Genomic DNA, 21,639 nt, shown 5'->3' on the forward strand with positions numbered 1-21,639 from the left:
CACTTCTATCTGAGGGTCCTTGGAGAGGAAGGGAGACTGAGGCCAGGAGGACCCAAAAGTAGGCCCTCACCACCCCCGCACTTTCTCGCAGGCTGGCAGCCCTGCTGGGGGGCGGCCTTAATGAAGGGCAGGCAGTGGGATCTACTCTCAGGAAACTGCGTGGCCACCGCCGCTGGGCCTGAAAGAATCCCCAGTGGCAGTAACTGCACGTAGGAGACGACTCAGGTCTGGGGTCCTTTCACTCAGGAGACCTGCCTTCACAGGGCAGCCTGGAGACCCAGGGCCAATAGGAAAGGATAATTCCTTGCCTTTTTAAAATGTTTAATTTAAAAAAAATTTCAAATATGGATTTTAATTGTCCTTGCCTTTTAGTAGTACCCTCTGGGAAGAACTCCAGAGGGGCTGGCCTCACTTCCCCTGCCACTCCCACTCCCGCCACTGTCTAGGCTGAAGGGTTAATCCGTTGAGGGGCCCAGGTAAGTCTTGACTCCACGTTCTCTGGACCCCAGCCCAACATTTCAGCAAGGAGCTGATCACAAGCTTGTCTTTACCAAAGGTTCTAGGCCTTTTTCAATGAACAAGCCTCCATTTAACATCAAAACATTTCGGACACCTCCTCCCTCCCCATCATAAGGGTTGGGCATTCATTGAAAAAATCCATAATAATCCAAATGACAAAGAATTCCATAATGCTTTAAAATAAGGATGCATTGATTTATCCAAAAAGGAACCACACAGATTTGAAAAACAGCTCAGAGAAGGGCGAGACATACAACGGATTCAGTCTCTACTCAGTGCTGGGTGCACAATAGTTCAGCTGAACGCCTTACAAAGGCTAAGTGTCTCCTCTCCCAGCCACCTGTGGCTCCCAGGTATGGATCACCCCTGGTTTACGCTGCTTAGTTAGCTTTTCACAGATACTGTCTTAGCTCTCCGAAGGGGTAACAGGTGACTTGAGATTACTTATATGTTCCCACCCCCGGGTCCTCTTACAATTGGCATGTGACTAATGGGCATGAACGGTAACTGTAAGTTCTGATCCAACTGTCCCGGGCTGGTTAACTGACTCTGAGAGCCCAGAGGCCCCCAGTGGTCCGCTTTCCCTCTACTAAAACAAGGAAACCTGGGGAGAGGGAGGGGGAGAGGGAAAAATTAGGAGAATGGGATTCACAAACTCCTATACATAAAATAAATAAGCAACAAGGATTTACTGTATAGCACAGGGAACGATATTCAATACCTTGGAATAACCTATAATGGAACACAATCAGAAAAAAGAAAACTGAATCCCTATGCGGTGCACCTGAAACTAACACAACATTGGAAATCAACTATACTTCAATAAAAAAAGAAGAAAATATTTTTTAATAAAGGAAAGCTAATGGATACAGTTGCCGTAGGGAAAGCACTCTCTTCGTCAATCAACCCTGTACTCACGACCTTCTGGAGCTGAGATAGCAGGAGATGCTGAAGCTCAGCCAGCCCCTGGCCCTGCTCTGGTGCTAGCAGTGCCCCTGTGCCCGCCCGTGCCTCCTGTACCTGTTCCAGGCCGAGTTGGAGCTCAGCTGCAGAGCCTGGCGGGCTGCCTGGAAGCGGGGCAGGTCGCTGAGCGCCGGGGAGCTCATGAAGCGCGGTCTGGGCCTGCGGAAAGAGCCCATCTTGGGGAACTCGACAGGCAGGCTGGGGGCGAAGCCGCGGGTCATAAGTCCAGGTGAGGGGACGCCTTCTCCTCTGGACCTGAAGGTTCCGACTGCCCACCCAGAGGGCTTCTCCCAGGACTGCTTTCTGGCCCTCAGGCTTTCTCAAAACCACAACGTGAGCCAACACCTGAAAAGAGAGGGCAGCTTTTGTTGAAAACGCCTAGGCTGAGCAGACCCCAACTTGGAGGAAGCTGGCTGGGGCTTCCTGGCCAAACTATCCTAAAAATAATTCCAGGACCCCACGGCACTATCTATACCCTGCAGGGTCCCATTCACAAGCATTTACAGGCCTCTTGTTAGTTTTGGTCACTTCCCAAAATGGGAAGCCAGCGACAGTGGGTTGAGGCCAGTCCTACAGAAAAGTGATTTCTAAGCTGTACTTGACTTGGTTCCCATGCACGCTCATCAGAGTTTGGGTGCTGGCTGGGTTTCTGCAGACCCCATGATGCTGCGCGTTAAGAGATGGCTTTTTAAAAAACAGAGAACACAAGAGTTCTTTGTCCTGGCACTGAAGACTGTCCATGACATGCCCTGACCACGGCAGCCCATGTGTATTGCTCAGTATTTCCCAAAGTGTCAGTGCCTCTTCACTCAGGCTCATCTCCTCACTCTCTCTTACCTGCTGTTCATTCATTCATTCCATCAGAACATATTTATTGGTTACTATTTATTAACCATGTGAGCTGTGGGGCATCCAAAGATTTCTAAGACCTAGTCCCTGCCTTCCAGAGGCTCATGAGGAAGATGACTGGTCATGTATTTGTTCACACAATAAATATTTATTGAGCACCTACTACGCTCCAGGCACTCAGGTACTGGGGATACAATGGTGGCCCTGGAGAATGTGGTCCCTGCCCCATGGAGCTTACAACTGGCAGGCAATGCTCCATGCCAGGCTGACTCCCTCCCAGGCTTTTGATTGTATCTCCCGTTTCCCTTGCCCAGAACCCCCTCCCTCTTCCTCTCTGCTTGTCTAAATCTAACTTACCCTGAAGGGTTGGGTTCAAGGATACTGTCTCCTGGAAACCTTTAAGGCTCCACGGTTAATGGCAGTGACTTTGAGTGAATCTGGGTTTGAGTCTTAACAAGGCCACTCCCAAGCTGTGTGACTTTTGAGCTCATTAAGTCTGAGAGTCCACACCTGTTAGCACTGCCAACTTCCCAGGACCGATGAGAGAGGAAATGAGATGGTGTGACATGCCCAGCAGAACAGCAGACCCAAGGCTCTCAAGCATCAGCTGTTTCTGTTCAGACTCATCTCCTTCTTTCCTCGGCACTTTGAACCTGTCCTTTCAGTCTTTTCATCTTTAGCGAGCCTCAAGTCCAAACTGACGACTTAAAGTGAGTTTTGAAACTGGTCAGAGTGAAGGACAGAAGGAAACCACCAAGGTCATAGTTACTTTTTCCTTCCAAGGCTTTAAGGTTTAGCCCAGAAGTATTCTCACTGGCACCTCTCTCACCAGCTTACTCTGCTATGATCCCGAAAACAATGCTGAAAGAAAAAGACATTCCAGCCATAAATGCCAACTTTCAGGTTGGCAGGAGGGGTAGGTTCTGCAGGTCCAACTGCAGCGTTAGAAGAAGGAGGAACTGAGGTGCCTACTTCTAATGAAACACGCTGCTCTGGTCAGAAGGGGAGTGAGGCTGCTAGATGGGCACGGAGGCCGTCCATCCAGAGGGTGTGGGCGGTGCTAGCACTGTGGCACAGTGACAGTGAACTTGTAAAACCAAGAGCCAAAAAAGGAATGACTCCGCCCACCTCTTACAGTTTTTTAAAGGAAAGCAGACTTGTGTCCCATTTTCTTTTACAATCTCCTGCCCTTCGACCCATTCTCAGACTGAGCAAATAGTGACTAAACTTTACCAGTAAATGCTGGGGAAGTTATAACAAGCCCGCTCAGTTTCAGAGGGTCTCAATACTTCCCCAAGTGCCACTGCAAGGTGGAAAGATCTGTGCAAATCAGTGAGTGAGGCAAAGAAGTGACACAACCACAGAAGCCGCTTCAGAAGCCTGAAACTAGCCGGCTTTGGGATTTGATTTGCCCGGTAAAGGTCACACTATTAAGAGAGGCTCTGTTTCACTGCCCTTCTTTAAATGGGCCTGTTAAGTGCAATTCATCTGTGTAATTACGGGCTATTAACTCCTTTTATGAGCATCCTAAACTCCAGGTGATGCAGTTGCCTCCCACTCAGGGGCACTTGTACGGGGAAGTAGAAAGGTGAGCAGAACAGATCGATCAGGGGTTCAGCTTCCGGTTTCCTGTTGAAACACCGCTTCTCCAGGAGGCTGGGCGACACTGAGGGTCCCAGGGTGGGCTCCCGTCCCCACCCTGGCCCCGCCCGACTTCTCAGTTAACGCCTCCCACCAGGCCGCCTGCTCCAAGCCGTGTGCGCATCCAGCAAGACGCATGGGCAGACCCATGCACACACGTGACCTTTTTAACTAAGGGTAATTTTCAGCCAAAGGGATGATGACCACAGCCTCCTCGGCCTTGCATTAGCCCCACAGTAACACACAACAAGCAGCACCTCTGACTCATTCGTCGCCGGCAAAACCTGCCACCCTCAGATACAGACAATGCAAACCTGTCTGGGTCTCAACAATTCTCACTTCTGGACGGAGCCAAGAGGACTCCCCAGAGCACGCAGAGGAAGCTGCTGGGCGTGCTGACAAGAGCAGTCTAAAGGGAAAAGCTGACACACCCTGCATCCACCTGCTACGGCGCTGGCTCCTCGGACATCGGTTTGTCCTGACCTAAATAGGACAAATCAGAAAGTGACAAGACGGATGGGGCTTTGGGGTGAAGCCAGTCCAGGCCCCCATTTACAGGTGACAACAGTGAGGCCCAGGGCTTCCCTAGTGGCGCAGTGGTTGAGAGTCCGCCTGCCGATGCAGGGGACATGGGTTCGTGCCCCGGTCCGGGAAGATCCCACGTGCCGCGGAGTGGCTAGGCCCGTGAGCCATGGCCGCTGAGCCTGCGCGTCCGGAGCCTGTGCTCCGCAACGGGAGAGACCACAACGGTGAGAGGCCCGCGTACCGCAAAAAAAAAAAAAAAAAAAAGAAAAAAAAGAAAAAGTGAGGCCCAGAGGAGCAGGGAAACGTCCAATGTGTCTGAGGTAGGAGAGAGCCAGGACTGGCTAGAACTCAGGTTCCCTGACTCCCACCTAAGCCATTTGTAAACTCCTTGAAGATGGGCATCGGGACTTACTCATCTCTGTTACCTCAAGCCTAAGCGCAGTGCTCAAGATAAAAATGAAGAAAAGGACAGCAGCTAATAAGGCACCACTGCCTGCCTGACATGATGACAAGCACTGTCACAGTAGGGAAACTTACTCAGCAGGGAAACCCTGGCATCAGTGCTCATTCTGCCACCCACTGACTGTATGAGGCAGAAAAACTGGCCCCCAAAGATATAGTCACTTTTTAGTTCTTAGAACCTGTGAGTATTACCTCGGGTGGCAAAAGATGTGATTAGGTCAAGGATCTTGAGAGAAGGAGCTTAGCCTGGATTATCCAGGTGGGCCCATAAATACAATGACGTATCCTGATAAAAGGGATGCAGGAGATGGGAGACAGAAGAGGAGGAGACACAGATACACACAGAGAAGGTATGAAGATGGAGTCAGAGACTGGAGAGATCCAGCCACAAGCCACCTGTGTGACCTTGGCAAGTTTCTTGACCTCTCTGAGGATCCATTTCCCCCTGCAAGAGATGAGCTTGCTAGCATGACAACCTCAGGGTTGAAGGAGGATAAAGTGAGTACATATTTGTAAAGCACTTAGATAGAACAGCGCGTGGCAAAGAGCAAATGCTTCATAAGTGCTTGTCAAATAAATAAAATAACTTGTTGTTACTTCTAAATCTCCAAGCAATGACAGCAGTAGACACAGAGCAACACTTCCTCTAGCTTATGGCGACCTCACAAACATCTGGAAAATACTCCACGTGGGAGCAGGCCAGGCCTCTGAGCTCCCATGGTGGTCACAGTGCATCAGGGTCTTTGGTAACTCACGATGTTATTTATTGAGGCATGATGACTCTCAACTCCTTTCCTGCAGCGTTCTTTCTGGGCTGCAGCGGGGGTGGGTGTTGGTCACAGAGTGAAGCAAGCTAAGAATTACCAGCCCTTTGGCCCAGCAGTTCCACTTCTAAGAATGCACCCTACAGACATGGTCACGTGTCCCCAAAGACTGGCAGATGTGCTCATTCTTTGCAGTAACGAAAAACTGGAAACTACCAAAATATCCACCCAAAGGGGAAAGGTTAAATCAAGTATGGTACCCCCTAAATGGAAGAGTTAACATACCATTAAAATTAATGCGAATGCCTGTAGTTCTGAAGGAGCAGTGGTCACTAGAAGCTTTGGAATCAGACAAACCCTGGCATCAATGCTCATTCTGCCACTCACTGACTGTATGAGGCAGAAAAACTGGCCCCCAAAGATATGTCACATTTTAGTTCTTAGAACCTGTGAATACTACCTCGGGTGGCAAAAGATGGGATTAGGTCAAGGATCTTGAGAGAAGGAGCTTAGCCTGAATTATCCAGGTGGGCCCATAAATACAATGACATGTATCCTGATAAGAGGAATGCAGGAGATTGGAGACAGAAGAGGAGGAGACACAGATACACACAGAGAAGGTATGAAGATGGAGTCAGAGACTGGAGAGATCCAGCCACAAGCCAAGGAATGCTGGCAGCCACCAGAGGAAGCTGAGAGAGGAAAGAAATAGATTCTCCCAATGCAGCTCGAAGTTGGTATACTGTGAAAAAAAGAAAAAGAGATTCACCCCTAGAGCCTCCGGAAGGAGTGTGACCCGTGACACATTGATTCTGGACTTTTGACTCCAGAACTGTGAGAGAATACATTTCTGATGTTCTAAGGCACCACGGTTGTGGGAATTTGCTATTGCAGCCAACAGAAAGAGAAGATACTCACTCTGTGTCCCTGAACCACTCTAAACTGCAGTCTCTACCTCTAAAACACGGGAACTTGGAGAGTTGTGGTGCCGATGAGAAAGATTATCTACGAGGTGCTTGGCAGGGTTCCTGGAACTATGCAGGTGCTACCACAGGTGCAGTGGCGGTTCAGAGCAAAGGGGCCAGAGCCAGGCCCCATGTCACCACTTCCAGCCAAGGCAGGCGATTTAGGATTGGTGTGGGGCTGGATGAGATGATTCAAGTAAGGCTGAAAATAGTGTTGGTATGCAGCAAGTGCTTGATATATGCTACCTATTGTTTATTTTTATTACTGCCACCATCACTGCTGTATTAGCCTGCTCAGTCTGCTATAACCAAATACCACAGATGGGATGGTTAAAGCAACAGAAATTTATTTTCTTGCAGTTCAGGAGATACAAGTTCAAGATCAAGGCGTCAGCAAGGGCGGTTTCTCCTGAGGCCTCTCTCCTTGGCTTGCAGATGGCCACCTTCTCCCTGTGTCCTCACGTGGCCTTTCCTCTGTGTACATGCATCCCCTGGTGTCTCTTTGTGTGTCCAAATCTTCTCTTCTTATGAGGACACCAGTCAGATTGGCTTAGGGCCCACCCAAACAAGCTCATTTTAACTCAGTCACCTCTGTAAAGGCCCTATCTCCAAATACAGTCACATTCGAAGGTACTAGGTGCTAGGTCTCAACATATGAATTTGGGGGGGACACACTTCAGCTACAACCATCATCATCGTCACCGCCACAAAACCTTCTTTGCCTAAAGTCTCTGAGTTACAGAAGCCACAGTGTCTCAGTAGATATTCCCTTGTGAAGGACCGATGAGGTTACTAACATTTAGAAAAATGTGCTTCTATGATGGTTTAAGGGGTTAAGTTTTGGGTGCTGGAAGCATTCACTTCAGTAATCTGGAAAGCCGGGGTCCTGTGTCCATGATGCGTGAGGCAGTTAGAGGGTTACTGGGTGCTGCCACTGGCCTTGCTCTCCCAGGCTCACTGCACAGGGGTCTCTTTGGAAACCTCTGCACTCACGATCCAGAATGTGTTTCTTGGAGAAAAAGAATGTGGTTTCTTGCCTTCTCCTCCCAGCTTCCAGGGCCAGGGCACGGAGAGGGGTTGCAGCTTTCGGGCCGGGCCAGTAGGCAGAAGAAGGTGGTACACTCAGTGGAAAATGCAAATGAATTCTACTAAGGCTCCAGCCCTCGACTCTGAAAAGGGAAGTAGGACCATGGCACAACTTAAAATAAAGCAGTGGGTGGCTTACAATGACTCTGAGGCTTCCAGGAAAAAGCCATTCTGAGTGTAAATAACAAAGAAGTCAAAGAAAACTGGGTACTCAGTCTGCTGTGGCCGCCCAGAAAATGGAAAACGAGGAGAAACCAGTTCCCAGGGAAACCAGACAGAGAGCCCATCTGACACGTCCCCCCCACCCCCGCCCCCAGGAGACCCTGCAGGCAGGAAGCCCAGTGTGGAGCTCCTTCCCTGGGACACAAACACAGAAATGAAGAGGCAACGTCCTTAAGCTGCGTCAGGATTTAGATACTGTCATTCAAGTTCACCCATCCATTCTCTAACTGTGGCCAGAGAGATCTTTATAATGATGAGAGCGGAGAATGATAGCACGTTCGCTGAGGGCGAAGTAAGGTGCAGGTACTTGACATGTATGATCTCGGTGTTTCTAAAATAAATTTAGGGGATCTTGACCAAAAACCTTTAATGATATAGATTAGAACAGAAAATATCAGAGTGCACTGCATTTGGGAGAAACGTGTATATTACACGTGTACTCGTACTGAGTCTAAATGTACCAGTATTTCCTACAGTCTGTAACATTCAAAATGTTTGGAAAGCCCTGTGTGCCATCGCCATCCCCATCTTACAGAGAAGGAAATGGAGGTGCTGCTTAGGACAAGAACCCGACAGCCCAGTGACTGTGATGCTTATGGCTGATGTTGCTTCAATGACTTCAAAGGCTCCCCACAGGTCTTAGAATAAATCCCCAAACCCCAACCTCACACTCTCACCTCCCTTCACTCTGCATGCCAGCTCACTGACTTTCCTTCATTTCCCCTAATACCACCCACTCTTTCCTGCCCCAGGACCTTTGCACATGCTGTACCCTCTGTGTGAAATACTTCCCACTCACTTCTCCAGGCTCAAACCTGTACACCCTTTATTGTCTAAACTTCCTTTGCTCAGAAAGGCCCTCCTCCCCCTCCCCCATGATCAGGTCACATCACCCCATAGAGCACCCTCCTCACCTCCTTTGTTGTCGTATCACAATCCACCTCAATAAATCACTACAGAATTGTTTCTTATTGTTTTTATGAGGTCCATAAGGTCAGGGACTATGTCTATCTTGTTCTCAAGTGCATCCCCAGAGCTTGGTATAGTGCAGGAATTCCACAGATATTTGATAAATGAGCAAATGAACCAGCCCCCTGAGAGGTACTATTGCTGGGAGACACAGAAACTATAAGCAAGTGTCAGCTGAGGATACCGACACCTCAAATTACATACGGCTTTACTGTATGAAAACATCCTGGTATTGAAATCTGACAAACGTGGGTTCAAATCCAGCCTCTACAATTTATTAACTGGGTGACCTGGATGAATGGCTCAACCTCTCTGAATCTCAGTTTCCTCAACTGTCAAATGACTGTGATACTTACCTCGATGTTGTTAACATTAAATGAGACAGCCCAGACCATGGCCTGGCCCACAGTAGGGGTCCCCCAAACTGTAGCTAGTATTAAAATTTTTATAGAACACTGCTCTTCACGAAGCCCTCATAGGTCCCAAAAGGTGACACCCAGCCATGGTGTGGGGCAACAGGCCCTCTCACGGCCTGCTGGAGGGACAGCAGTCTGGGGCAACTGCTATGGAGGGAAATTTGACAAGGTCTACCAAAATAACAACGGCTGCACCTCAGACACAGCAAGTCTACTCCCAGTAATGTTATTCCAGGCATGTCAAGTGGCTTATGGAACCAGCCTTTACTACAGCCTTCTTCATAACAGCAATGGGTGGGGAAGACCCTAAATGCTCAGCAACAGAGGACCGACTATGTCAACTATGGGATCCCATACTCTGGAATCTAAGAAAGAAGGGGAGAGACAGGGACGCTCTCCAGGGGACACTCTGAGTGAAGCGTGTTGAAAAGCTAAACATAGAATCATTTGTATATTAGGCTCCCATCTACATAAAAAACATGAAAAAGAGTATTTGCATATTTTTGCATGAGCATAAAGTATCTCTGAAAGGACAAACCAGGAACTGGTAACACAGGTTTTCCCCAGGAAAGGAGCTGGGTGGCAGGGATACAGAGGGCAACACTTTTCTCTATAAACCCTTTTGTACCTTTTGAATTTTGAAACATGAAGATGTATTACTTATTCAAATAAATAAGTAAAAACAACAGTGACCGCCTCCTACTTCCCTCCCTCCTCCAAAAGTAAAAATCAGTAGAGCTTATATGATTTGTTCAAAGTCACTCAGCTATCGGGGGGAGTCAGGATTCAAGCCTGGCTCCTGGTCCCCAGCGCAGCCCTCTATCCATAACTATCCATTCACTCATTCATTCAACGCAAATGTATTTATTCAGCACACTTACGCTATAAAAGGAGCTGCCTTGTTAGGGATACGTGGGCCAGAAAATAAACCCTGGTAAGAAAAGAAGATGAAAGGAAGAACCAATTTCTTTCCGTCTTTGCATCATGCATCACAAACAAGCCCAAAGGGCTGAGCCTGGCACATCCCAGAGAGTGGGCAGGACCAACCCAGGCTAAAGGAGCCAGCCATTGCTCAATCCAATCTGGTTTTTGCCATCTCAGTATAAAAGCCCAGCAGTCCCAGATCTGAATTTTCGAAGAGAAGCCCCAAATCCAGACTTTTTAAAATGTTGAAATCACTTGATATGTAAGTATTGGCAACTAATTCACCAGGCCGACTAACACTTTGGGGGCTTCACATATAGGTTGGTGACCTTTATTTTATCCCATCGCTATCCCAAGCTATGACCACCAAACCTTCTCACACCTTTCACCCAGAGCCTAACGGGGGTGTAACGTAAGCCAGCACTTACCCAGCCACTGTGGCCTTGGGTAAGTCACTTCCCTTCCCTAAATCTAGTGACTTCTCAGTTAGTTAAGAGTTTGGCTTTGCTGATGGCCATGATAACCTCTCAGCATCACCAGCCATGCATTCAGTCCCTACCCTGTAAGCCGCACAAAAACGGGTGCCTTTGACAGACTTGGAGGGGGATCAGACCCTGACACAGTGCATACACAGAACCAGCCCTCAGCCAGTGTATCAGCTCCTACCTGCCACATCATCTAGTTGACCAGCCTCTTTAACCAACCAGTTCTCTCTCTTATCTCACTCTTACCCCATCATCAATTCCTCGGTAGAGCCACAAGCAACCCCCCACCCCCATATCACATACACACCGAGGTATACTCTTCACCAAGGAGAGCCAGCAGCACCTGGGATTTCACTGAAAGAAACACACACCAAACAGAATCCTCTAAGCCGACCTAGGAAACCAGATTTGAACTACCCAGCCTCCGCCCGTGGGATGGAAACCAAGTCAGAGGTAGGTTTTTAAGAGCAGTGGGACCATTTTGCAAATCAATTGCCTACCGTGCCGATTTTACTATTGGTGTTGCTCCTAAGAATATACTAACCATCATCAGAGGCTGGTCACGACGGTGGCATGGTGCCGAGCCTCTACGGGCATCTATCACCTTAGTTCATTTCCGCCCTAAACCAGCCTACAGGAAGTAGGTTTTGTTATTCCCATTTTGCAGAGGAAGAAACTGAAGCCTGGAAATTAACTTGCCCAAGGTCGGAAGACTACTAAGTGGGACCAAAAGTCAAATCCTACCTGATTCCAGGGCCTGAACTCCCAACCCTCTGTTTTAACAACATTCCTGTCTGCCACACAGTCACCACCCATGCCTTCCCTTCTCAACCATCACCAACAGCTTCTTACCAGGTTCAGGCAGCCTGTATGCTCTGTCCCTTACAGGAAGGAAGCTTCGTTTCTTCATGGTACCTTCAAGCGAGCTGAAGTCATTGTGTTTACTTGTTCACTGTCTGACTGGCCCTCAGAGCACGTAAGTTCCTTAAAGACCTGTAAGACCTTGCTTGTCTCGTTCACTGCTGGATCCCGCTATGAGCACAATGCTGGGCACATAAAAGGTGCCCAGTAAATAATTTTGAATGATGGGATGAAATGTGGACTTCCAAGCCAGCAGAAAGAGCAGCCCTCCCATTTCTGGGGGACCAGAAAAATGCCCTTCCTTCTGCCTGAACTGGGGTCCGCCTAAGCATTATTGGACCTGGGTCACGCGGGCACAGAGTCCTGGGTCTGCACGCTGGTCAGTGGATCCTACAAACACAGCAGAGGAAGGTGACTGCTGCAGAGCACAGCACGCTCTTTGGGATTAAGGACAAAACTTCGCAACTTTGAGGAGACAAAAGACAGCCGAGAGACAGACACTCCCACAAACAAGAAAATGTTAAGGGTCAAGTCTGGACTATGGAAAAGGCTCAACAGGAAGAAGGAGGCAACTTTCTCAGCGCTCCACTGGAAACTGAGCGCAGACAGAAGAGTCTGGGAGCCTGAATTTGTGCAAGAGTAAATATCGGCACCAACAGGATGCAGGCGCATGTTTCTCTGTTTCAAAGTGTTGCCTGAATGTCCACAGGACTCAGAGCACTGACAATTCAGATCCATCTAGAAGTGATTATTTCATCCCATCATCATCATCACCCAGGCTTCAAACCACAGTATAATCACCAGAAAAATCCCCTCCTGTGATACAAGTCAAGCAAAAGTGTGGGGAATAACCACACATCTTATCACCTCCTCTATAAGCCTCACTTTGAAGAGGGCGGTTCTTGGAGTGCAGATTGTTTGGGTGTGGCCTATAAACGCCATCCAGAGCAATTCTGCAGTGCCTCCCAGAGGATAAACCAAAAGGCTAGACACCAGCAGTAGCCGAGACCGACCGTGATGTCTGCAATTACATCGCTGACATGGAACATACATAAATCCCTGGGGGGTGACAGAGCGGTCAAAAGCTACTGTCTGGCAGCCAACAAGAGTTTTCAGTGTGGGGAAATGTGCTCTAGATTAACATGTGCGATTTATTAAAAAATTAGCTTCACTCTCCCGTTGCAGAAACAGGATGGAGTGCTTTTTCGTAAGAAAAGGAGATGAAGGGAAAGGGCACTTCTTCCTATGTCATGGGGCCAAGTGTAAACAGCACTGGATAGAGAGTCAGAAGCCTGAAGGGGCTCTTGGGATATGATCATTTCAGGGAGGTCATGGGTTCGATTCAAGTTCATGCAACCACCACATGTTAGAAGGTCCGCTGTGTGCCAGGATCTAAGTAGAGGAAGCCATATGGGGCAAAGAAGAATAAAGTATCTGCCCCCAAGGGGCTCAGGGGCTCGCAGGAAATACTCAGAAGTAATGTTATAAATGCAAGTCGACACTGAGGGCTGTAACTGAAGATGGACAGTTGAGACAAGATTGACGCACAAAGGTTAAATCACCTTCTCCAGTTACAAAGTAAAGTTAATGAAAGGTCAACCGAAAATACATGCTCTCCATTTTCTTGTGTTTCTCTAAAGAATATGGGCGCTGGACACTGGAAAGGAAATTTGGGGAAGGAAAAGCAAGCTTTCAAAGGTAAAGCTCAATGAGTATCCTTTTTTTTTTCATCTGTGACAGAAAAGGATGGGACAGAATATCGCATTTTAATAAATAGCTAGTGAGTATCCACTACCCAGGATGCAAAGAGGAGCCAGATGTTGTCCTACCAGTGATAAAGAAAAGAGAAAAGAGGAAGAGTAATTTGGTCACGATGAAAGAAAAACACAGGAAGGCCTAAAGCTGAGATGGCAAACTCAGTGCCTACAGGGGCCAAGGCAGAAAACACAACCACGCTTAGAAGGCCAGGTGGGGACCATACCAAACTAAAGAGAACATTCAGTCTTCTTTTTGTATTTTTAAAGAAAAACTGGAAACCTGTGTTTATATGTCAAATCTCCCAATTTTTAAATACTGGAAAAAATAATCTTTTTTTTTTTCAAAACACGACTCAAACCAAACAAGACATTTCTGATGCCAAAGTTTGGCTCCCGGGCTGCCAGTTTTCGACTGCAGAAAAACACGCACAGCTCCTAACTACCAGCGCTGGAGGAATAATGAGGGAAAAGTGTGGAGGTCACTTAGGCAGAGCTGTGGGAAGATGAATCCAGTCCTGGGAAAAATAAATAAAGTAATTGAACAAATAAAATGAAACTCCAGGGGCCTGTGGTATAACACTCACCACTGACATCTGCACAGCACTTTATACAGTCAGCCTTACATATCTGCGGGTTCTGAGCCCTCGGGTACAGAGGGCCGAACGTAAAGAACTTGAGCATCCTTGGATTTCGGTACAGGGAAGCGGGGAGAGGTCCTGGAACCAGTGCCCTGAAGATACTGAGGGATGACTGTAGTTTCTAAAGCTCATTTTCATGTCATCTCAGTTGATCTTCCCAACAACCCTCCGAAGTAGGCATCATTATGACCTCTATTTTAGAAGTGAAGAGTTTCTGCTTGGGAGGCCAGAGGAGCAACTGGTCCCACAGCTATGGAAGGATAATAGCACCACGACTCAAGTCTGGGACTAGTACTTTTCCAGAATTTCAGAGAAGAACTCCAGACTATTGTATTTTCTAGACATCTTCCAGGGGATTCTGAGGTACAGCCAGGATTGATAACACTGTTCTAGGGAGAACCAATGTTCTCAACCAGGGGTGATTTTGCCCTCCTCTCCTCCTGCAGGAGACATTCAGCAACGTCTGGAGGTATTTTTTGGCTGCCATACTGGGGAGGTGTGAAGGGTACTACAGGCATCTAGCAGGTAGAGGTCAGGGATGCTGTTAAACTTCCTACAATGCACAGGACAGCTTCCCACAACAAAGAATTGTTCAGCCCCAAGTGTCAATAGGGCCAAGGTTGAGAGACCCTGGTCCAGACTCTAGTGCCTGGCTACATAACCAGCAACCTGAGAATCAGCGGAGTCAGCATCACCTGGGAGCTTGTTAGTCATTCAGGCCCCAACCCAGACCCACTGAATCAGGTTCTGTGGCTTAACAAGGTCCCCAACCGGGTAGGCACTTGGAGAAGCACTGCTCTAAACCACACTTCCTTGGCCATCACAGAATTTTAGAATAGGAAGGAACCTTCACGGGAGACCAATCTCGTTATTTTGTAGAGATGAACACTGAGCAACTGGCCCAGGGTCAGACAGCTTGCCCACAGCAGAGTCAGGATCAGATTCCAGATCTCAAATCCCCGACCTGTGTTGTCTCCAAGATGCCAGTTAGGACCAATGCGTGCCCTCTCTGAACAACTCTCCCCTCTGCAAAGTTGATTCCAACCTTTGGGGGTGTCTTGGGGGCTTTTCTGAAGCCTGAAAGGAATCGATTATCCTGTTGGTCCAGTTTTTTTTTTTTAATTATCTTAGAACGCTGCAAAGGATTACCATGTTCACCCACTACTTTTGCATCCAGATATTTTATGAAAGTGGCCATACAGCTGCACAGTGATGGACTCCAGCGGCCAGCAAGCTGTAGTGCAGTTCTCCAAAATGACAGTAGCAGCTGACGTGCTCTCCCCCAAAGACATCCGGGGAATGATGCTGAACCCATTCCAGAGGAGTATTTAGAGTTCAACAGCAAGCGTAAAAGGGTTTACACGGAGGATTTACGCAGCTGAGGTCACGAGCAGGTTGTAACAGGGTTTGAGGCAGCTTAGTTCAGAATAATACAGACACACATCAGAGGCCTTGCTGGATTTTTGCCCCCAGTCCTTGGGAAGAAGAGGAAAACAAATTCCTTCACGTATTCTCCCAGGCTCAGCTTAAATGGACATATACTCTAGTTCCTGAATGGCCAAGGGAGCCCCTAAGTGTCCCCTTAATCCTAGTATTTGCTAGAAACCTAACCTCTGTCACAGAGGCCTTCAACAAAACACAGAACTTGGCCTGTGTCCAAAAGAACCAGCAAAGTTGAAGGAAGTTCTGTAAGAAATGAGAGAAGCAAGAAACTGGAGGTGTTGCTGGTGTTTGGTGATCAGCTAAAGTGAAACCAGAACACTGATGAGTGCCTGAGAGAAATCTCACATTTACACCCTAAAATTGAGGTGAGGGAAAGAGTATGAAAGCTTTTTGTAACATATGATTTTTGTAACATATGATTATATGCAAAATAAATTGTACCAATAATTATGAGAGGCTGTTTGGGCAGTGGCAGGGGTAGATGTCGACCTGGATTTTCCATAGGCCATGGTCAAGAGGGAGAGAGATCTCTCCAGAACCCTTCTGGGCACAGTTCACCATAAGCACAGCAGGGCTGGGAAGAGGGAGAGGCGAGTGAGGCATCTCTCTCAGGGCCACGCTCTTGATGCCGCACTTGCCTCACCTTAGTCCCAGCCCCAAAGCACACACACCACCCACTTTGATAAAGAACGTTCATATTTTTGACTCAAAGCTTCCACACAGAGTAAAGGTGGCTGGTTTTCATTCTAAGCCTAACTTTTTACTACAGAGAAAAATACACGAGCCATACTCCACCCTGAAAGCCTAACATAGGTGTCTCTACATTTCTGACAAAGAACTCGGTTAACTGACTCGCTCTCCAGCCAGCCAGGGCCGGCTGAACCTGGCTATGAGCTTCTGCTTTTTAACCAAGCCAGTATATAATAATATCATTTATTATCCTGTTACAGAAATGTAATCTTTTTTAAAGGGAGGAGGCAGAGAATGTCCTCCACACATTTGAAGAATATATAAAAAGCCCCCAAACTTCCAGAATATGTTAAGGCTGCAACTATCAGAAGGCCAAAAAAAAAAAGAGAAAGAAAGAAAAAAAGTCAGCTTAAATTTAATAGACCGTTTAAATTCCTAGTTGATGGTAATTAGAGAGCAAGTAGTATTTCTTTAAACGGCTGCTAGACAGAGCTTAATCCAATTTAGATAATCACTAACCTTCGCTCTATTTTTTCTTCCTTTTTCTCTCTCTCGCCTCTAAATGAAATCCAAGGATTGATCTACAAAGGCCATAAACTGGCAAAACGTAAGAAAAGAATAAAGAGAGAGATTGGGCGACTGTTACCTCAAAGAGCCGAGTCCAATTAAAATGGAAACAGGTCTCACGGACTCCCTAATTTATATCGACTATAACCTGGGGTTTCTAACAAGGCCTCTTCACAACAGAAGCCATGCCAAGGGAGGTGGCAGTACTTCCTCCCCCATTTTCCCCTCTCAGCACCTTGTCGGGCCGAGCAATGTGACAGCCATCCCCAGCCAGACCAATGCCAGTAATTCTTAAATTCACAATACCTTCTGGGCCTCTCTCCTTCTTCCATGGGATAACTACTGTCAGAATTATCCAGACTGTCCCTTTAGTTCCTCCATTGTTCACCCAACTCCTGTGCCCTCATTTGAGTGCTACCACACTGCTCTGATCCAGAAACTTCCAGAAACTTCCATGTGACCAAGTAGGACCTTCTTGAGTACTTGGGACCCTGGGTTCTTCAGGGAAGGCCTTCAAGGGTAGATATCAAAATGAACTAGAAAGAACAAGGGGCTTTAGTTAATAGCTGTGTGACATCAGGAAAGTAATTAACCTCTCTGAGCCTTCATTTTCACATCTTAAAATAGAGAAAAGAATAGCTACCTGCACAGTTGTTGGGAGGTTCAAATAACATTACCATGGCTGGACCTGGCTCACAGTTATTGCCCAGTAAATAAGTTGGCTCGTTTAACTGTACAGGTTTCAAGGTAAACCTTGCCTTGGATCTTCAGCCCCTGACAAAAGCGTAAATAACTCAAGTTCACCTCTGATGCCCCATTATTGCTTTGTATCGTCTATGTTCCCAACCTCCTTCTTAGCTCCAAAGGGGAATCTTCCCTTGTAAAACAGTACCTTCTGCTTAACAGGGTACCACTGTCTCTGTTCCAAAATTACTAACCTCATACCCCACACAAAGCCCACAAAATACTTTATTCCCAACTTTCAACAACTGAAATATTAATTCCCACTGACTTGTTCACAAATGATACTTTCTATAAGCATTGCTTTTAGCAAGCATTTACATTTTGCACATACAGAGGCAACTCTAGGGAATAAACTTTCAATGATGAACGCTAAACACAGTAGGGATCTTTCATAGGACCTCACACTCTATTTCTCAAATCAATTCTGTATTGGTCTAGCGCTGCAAAAAAAGATGAACATGAAAAAGGCTACAATTCAAGAAAGATTTCAGTATATTTTACCTTGTACAAGGGCAATACAAAAGGAATGACCACAGCGGATTACACACATGCACACCTACAAATCCCCTAAAATAGAGAAATCATTAAGAAATCCACAAAGCCCTTACTAATTTCAATTTTCTGCAGATGAATGGTCTAAATGTTGCACATACATTGTCGATGAACGAATTGAAGATTCTGACATTAGCTCTGGATTTCCAGCATGAAATTTTCAGATAGCAGAGTGATAGTTTTCTAAAGACAAGACTGGGATTATTTTTTTCAGTTATTGAGACACTCTGTGATATTATGTGATATTTAAAGAAAAAAGCCACCAAGTTAATCAACTATAATATGATCTAATTAACAACTGAGGCCCTGAAAGGAAAGACATCTCCAGAACAGGCTGGCACTACAAGGCTGCAGTAACAGATCCGGAACCCATTCTCAGCTCCACCCCTGTGTGTGTTGCTTTGGACAAATTACTTAAGTTCTCTAAGCCTCAGTGGGCTTATCTATGTAATGCAGATATGATAGTACCTATTTCATCATTGTTTTGGTGCAGATTATATAATATTATCAGAGTCTGTTAGTGCAAAGTTTAAGACATATTAAGGCGACAATAGGCGCTTGCCCCCTTTTTTAAAATAAAGGGAACATTTTTGTAATGTTCAAACACAGACCATTCCTGAAATTTCACCCATTGAAATAAATACATACCCATGACCCTCTGGATCTGAAAGAAACGAGGTCTCCTCGAGAAGTAATTTTGTCTATAAACTAAGCCCTTGAGAAAGAACCCAGTCAAACAAGCCTATTTCTAACGCCTTTCTTTTTTACACTACTAATGGTTCTGGCTGTCAGAAGCTTCAGTAAAACACTGAAAGGACAATGGTTGGAGCTGAAAAAACCAAAGACAACTTTGAGGACTGACCAAGCATTGTTTCCCTTATCTGCTACATTCTACAAAAACACTCTGAACAGCACCCTTGGTCAGATTCTTGGGCTGAATGCAACCAGAGAAGATGGGCCAGCCAGGTTCCACAGAGAGGAGGGCTGCACTTTCCTCAGTCTACTAGGAACCTCATCAGGGGCTAAATTTAAAATGTGGCTAAATTAGTTTCTGCAAGTTCCACCTCTCCTCCTGACCCGCTTGCTGCTTCATGTTGTCAGTAACAGCGCCTTCCAGCCAGAGAGCAATTTACCAGGGCGCAGCACCGTGAAATATTGCACCATGTAGGCCAGTGAAATGTCATGACTGCACCCACGATGGTCACTAAAGGGCAGTCTCTGAGGCTTGATCAGCGAGCACCCTTTGATGGGGGAGGGGCAGGGGATGGAGACAATCTGGAGTTGGCGTCCTTGACTGCTTTGGTCCTTTGCAATGGGTCATTTGGATTTGCACGTACCGCCTGGGCAACAGGTCCAGAACTCTGCCCCAGCAAGGATGCCAGCAGACTCCGGCCCAGAACTATTTCCAAGCGAGTCTCTGGAGCAGACCTGCCGCTGAGCCGCCTCGCGTGAGCCTTCCGTCCTGTGGGGCGCATCGCAGTAATTGAAACCTTGCACTCCGCAGACTGTAGTGCGTCTATAAATACTCACCGCCTTACTGCTGACAAACAAAACGCGGGCTCCCGGCACCGCGGGGGAAGAGGCGGTGGCATGTGACCAAAGGCAGGTGGGTAGAACAAGGGGAAAACCCTGTTGCCAACCACAGGGGCACCCCACAGCCGATTCCTGAAGCACGGTTTGCAAGTAACACAACCTGGTCTGCCCTCGGACGGCCGCCCCTCAGAAAAGGGGCGGAAGGCTGGGGACAAGAGGGTGCGGGCTGCAGGGGCGGAGGCTCCAGGGCGCCCCCTGTGCGCGCAAGGAGCTCTGCGCGCGCGCGCACAGTAGGCGCACAGGGGAAAGCCTCCCCAAAGGGAGGTCTGGCGGGAAAGGTGAAGCAGAAAGGGAATGCCGCCGGCGAGGAGAGCCGCCCACCCCGCCGGGTCTCCGCAAGCTGCGCCCGGGCCCGCCCCAGTAGGCAGAGCGCTCACGTCCAGCGGTGCTCGGGACAAAGCGGCTCACTTCTCTGGCCTCCCCTCCCACGCCTCTCTCCGGAAAAGGGGGAAATGGCAGGAAAAGATGGGGTGTTTCGGGGCGCTGAATCGCCCGCGCCCGAGTAGGGGCAGCTCTTTAGATCTGCCCCTCAGGCCAAAGAGGAGAACGAGAAAGACCGACAAGCAAACTTTCTTTTTCGATCTCCTGGCACAGCCTGGGTCCCAGGATCGGCGGCGTCCCGCGTTCCACCCCACAGCGATCCCTCGCCCACCCTAAGGTGAGGACGCTGGGCGCGTTTCCCGCCCCCCTCCGCGCCCCCCACGGTGGTCGCGAGCCCCTTCCTCTGTACCCGCCTGCAGCGTCCAATCGGAGGATCCTTAACCACGCGGGGGCCCCCACCCGGTTGCCCCCAAATGTAACGCTTTCCCCAAGGCCCCTCCCCGTGCCCCGCCGGATTGTGCCCGGTGTGCCCGGCGATTTTGTTCTCGATCCCGTGCCACTGCTGAGCCTGACTCCAGCCCCTCCCGAGTCACCTCGAGTCACGCACACCCTCAGCTCGCCTCCGCCCCAGACTCCGCGCGCCCAGGGAAAAGTTTCCGGTCTTCCCGAGAAAGTTTTCTCACCCGAGAGCAGTGAGCGACCTGGATGGCTCTCGCCGCCGCGCTCTGCTCAGCCTCCTTCTCTCCCTCCTCTCCCGGCTCTGCCCTCCGCGGGGTCCGGTCCAGACTCGAGTCCTCTCCCGCGCGAGTCCACAAACGCGGCGGCAGCGGAGCTCCCGGAGCCGAGCTGGTGACACGTTTCCCTCCTCTCTCATCTTACGACCTCCTCCTCCCCCCTCCTTCCTCCTCCTCCCACTTTTCCTGTCCTGTGCTCATCGCTTCAGTTTCTCTCCAACAGCCCCCATCCCAGCCCCACCTCACCCCCTCCCACTTCTCCTCCCCAGCAGCAACCCTCACCTTGCTAGGGAGGGGGGCAGGGGAAAGGGGGCGCCTGCGCTTAGATCCAGTTCAACAATTTCAGGAAATCCAGCGCTTTAACTTGAAAAGCTGGGGAGGATGCAACAGGTCATGGGAGCTTGGCTCTGCGTTCCCGTCGCACAAGACGAGACCCCCCACCTACCTCCACCCCTACGAAGAGAAACTCTACCGAGAAGCCAAGGGAGTGATCCAGGGCGCACTAGAGGACTAAAGCCTGGGGCTTTTGTCGTTGCTTTAAGGAGCAGTCCTGAGGCTGATTCCAGGAGAAGTTGTTTTAAGTGCATCAATGAAAATATAATTCCAGTGAAGTCTCCCACTTAGATTTGCAAAACTCTCTTAAAATTCCCCAATTCTCTTTCCAACGGAAGGTTTAGTGAACTGGAGGGTCCTTCAGAGTTTGAAACAGCAGAAAACCAACCAATCCCCAAATTAAAAACAATGAAAAATTATTCTCAAACCTTTTTTTATTTTTGCAGGTGTTAAGAATTTGATGCAGCTGTTTTCAGGACTTACTGGCTTGCATAATTTCACCCTATGGCTGAGCAGGAAATACTTTACAAATGCTGCCCGTTCACACATCACACTTAGGCTTGGAAACCACAGTGACATTTGCTGAAAAAAGATGTCTTTTTATGTCAAAACTGAG

General features: G+C 48.2%; 1 protein-coding gene across 10 annotated transcripts in view; it reads right to left on the reverse strand.

The window, feature by feature from the left end:
- PRR5L (proline rich 5 like) overlaps positions 1-20,807 on the reverse strand; it is a 72,212-nt gene extending 51,405 nt beyond the window's left edge. For 4 of the 10 annotated variants that reach the window (XM_060159389.1, XM_060159387.1, XM_060159388.1 and 1 more), the window contains exon 1: positions 20,640-20,807. Coding sequence is in view for 6 of the 10 variants with exons in the window: in XM_060159381.1 (XP_060015364.1) it covers positions 1,540-1,703 (164 nt within the window). In the remaining 4 variants the exon portion in view is untranslated. Of the gene's footprint in view, positions 1-1,539; positions 1,828-19,379; positions 19,505-19,572; positions 19,709-20,639 lie in introns of those variants that run through there. The other 6 variants (XM_060159384.1, XM_060159383.1, XM_060159381.1 and 3 more) reach the window with 5 other exon arrangements.
- Positions 20,808-21,639: the final 832 nt, after the last annotated feature.

Source organism: Lagenorhynchus albirostris, chromosome 9 (assembly GCF_949774975.1).
Source record: "Lagenorhynchus albirostris chromosome 9, mLagAlb1.1, whole genome shotgun sequence".
Classification (NCBI taxonomy): Eukaryota; Metazoa; Chordata; class Mammalia; order Artiodactyla; family Delphinidae; genus Lagenorhynchus; species Lagenorhynchus albirostris.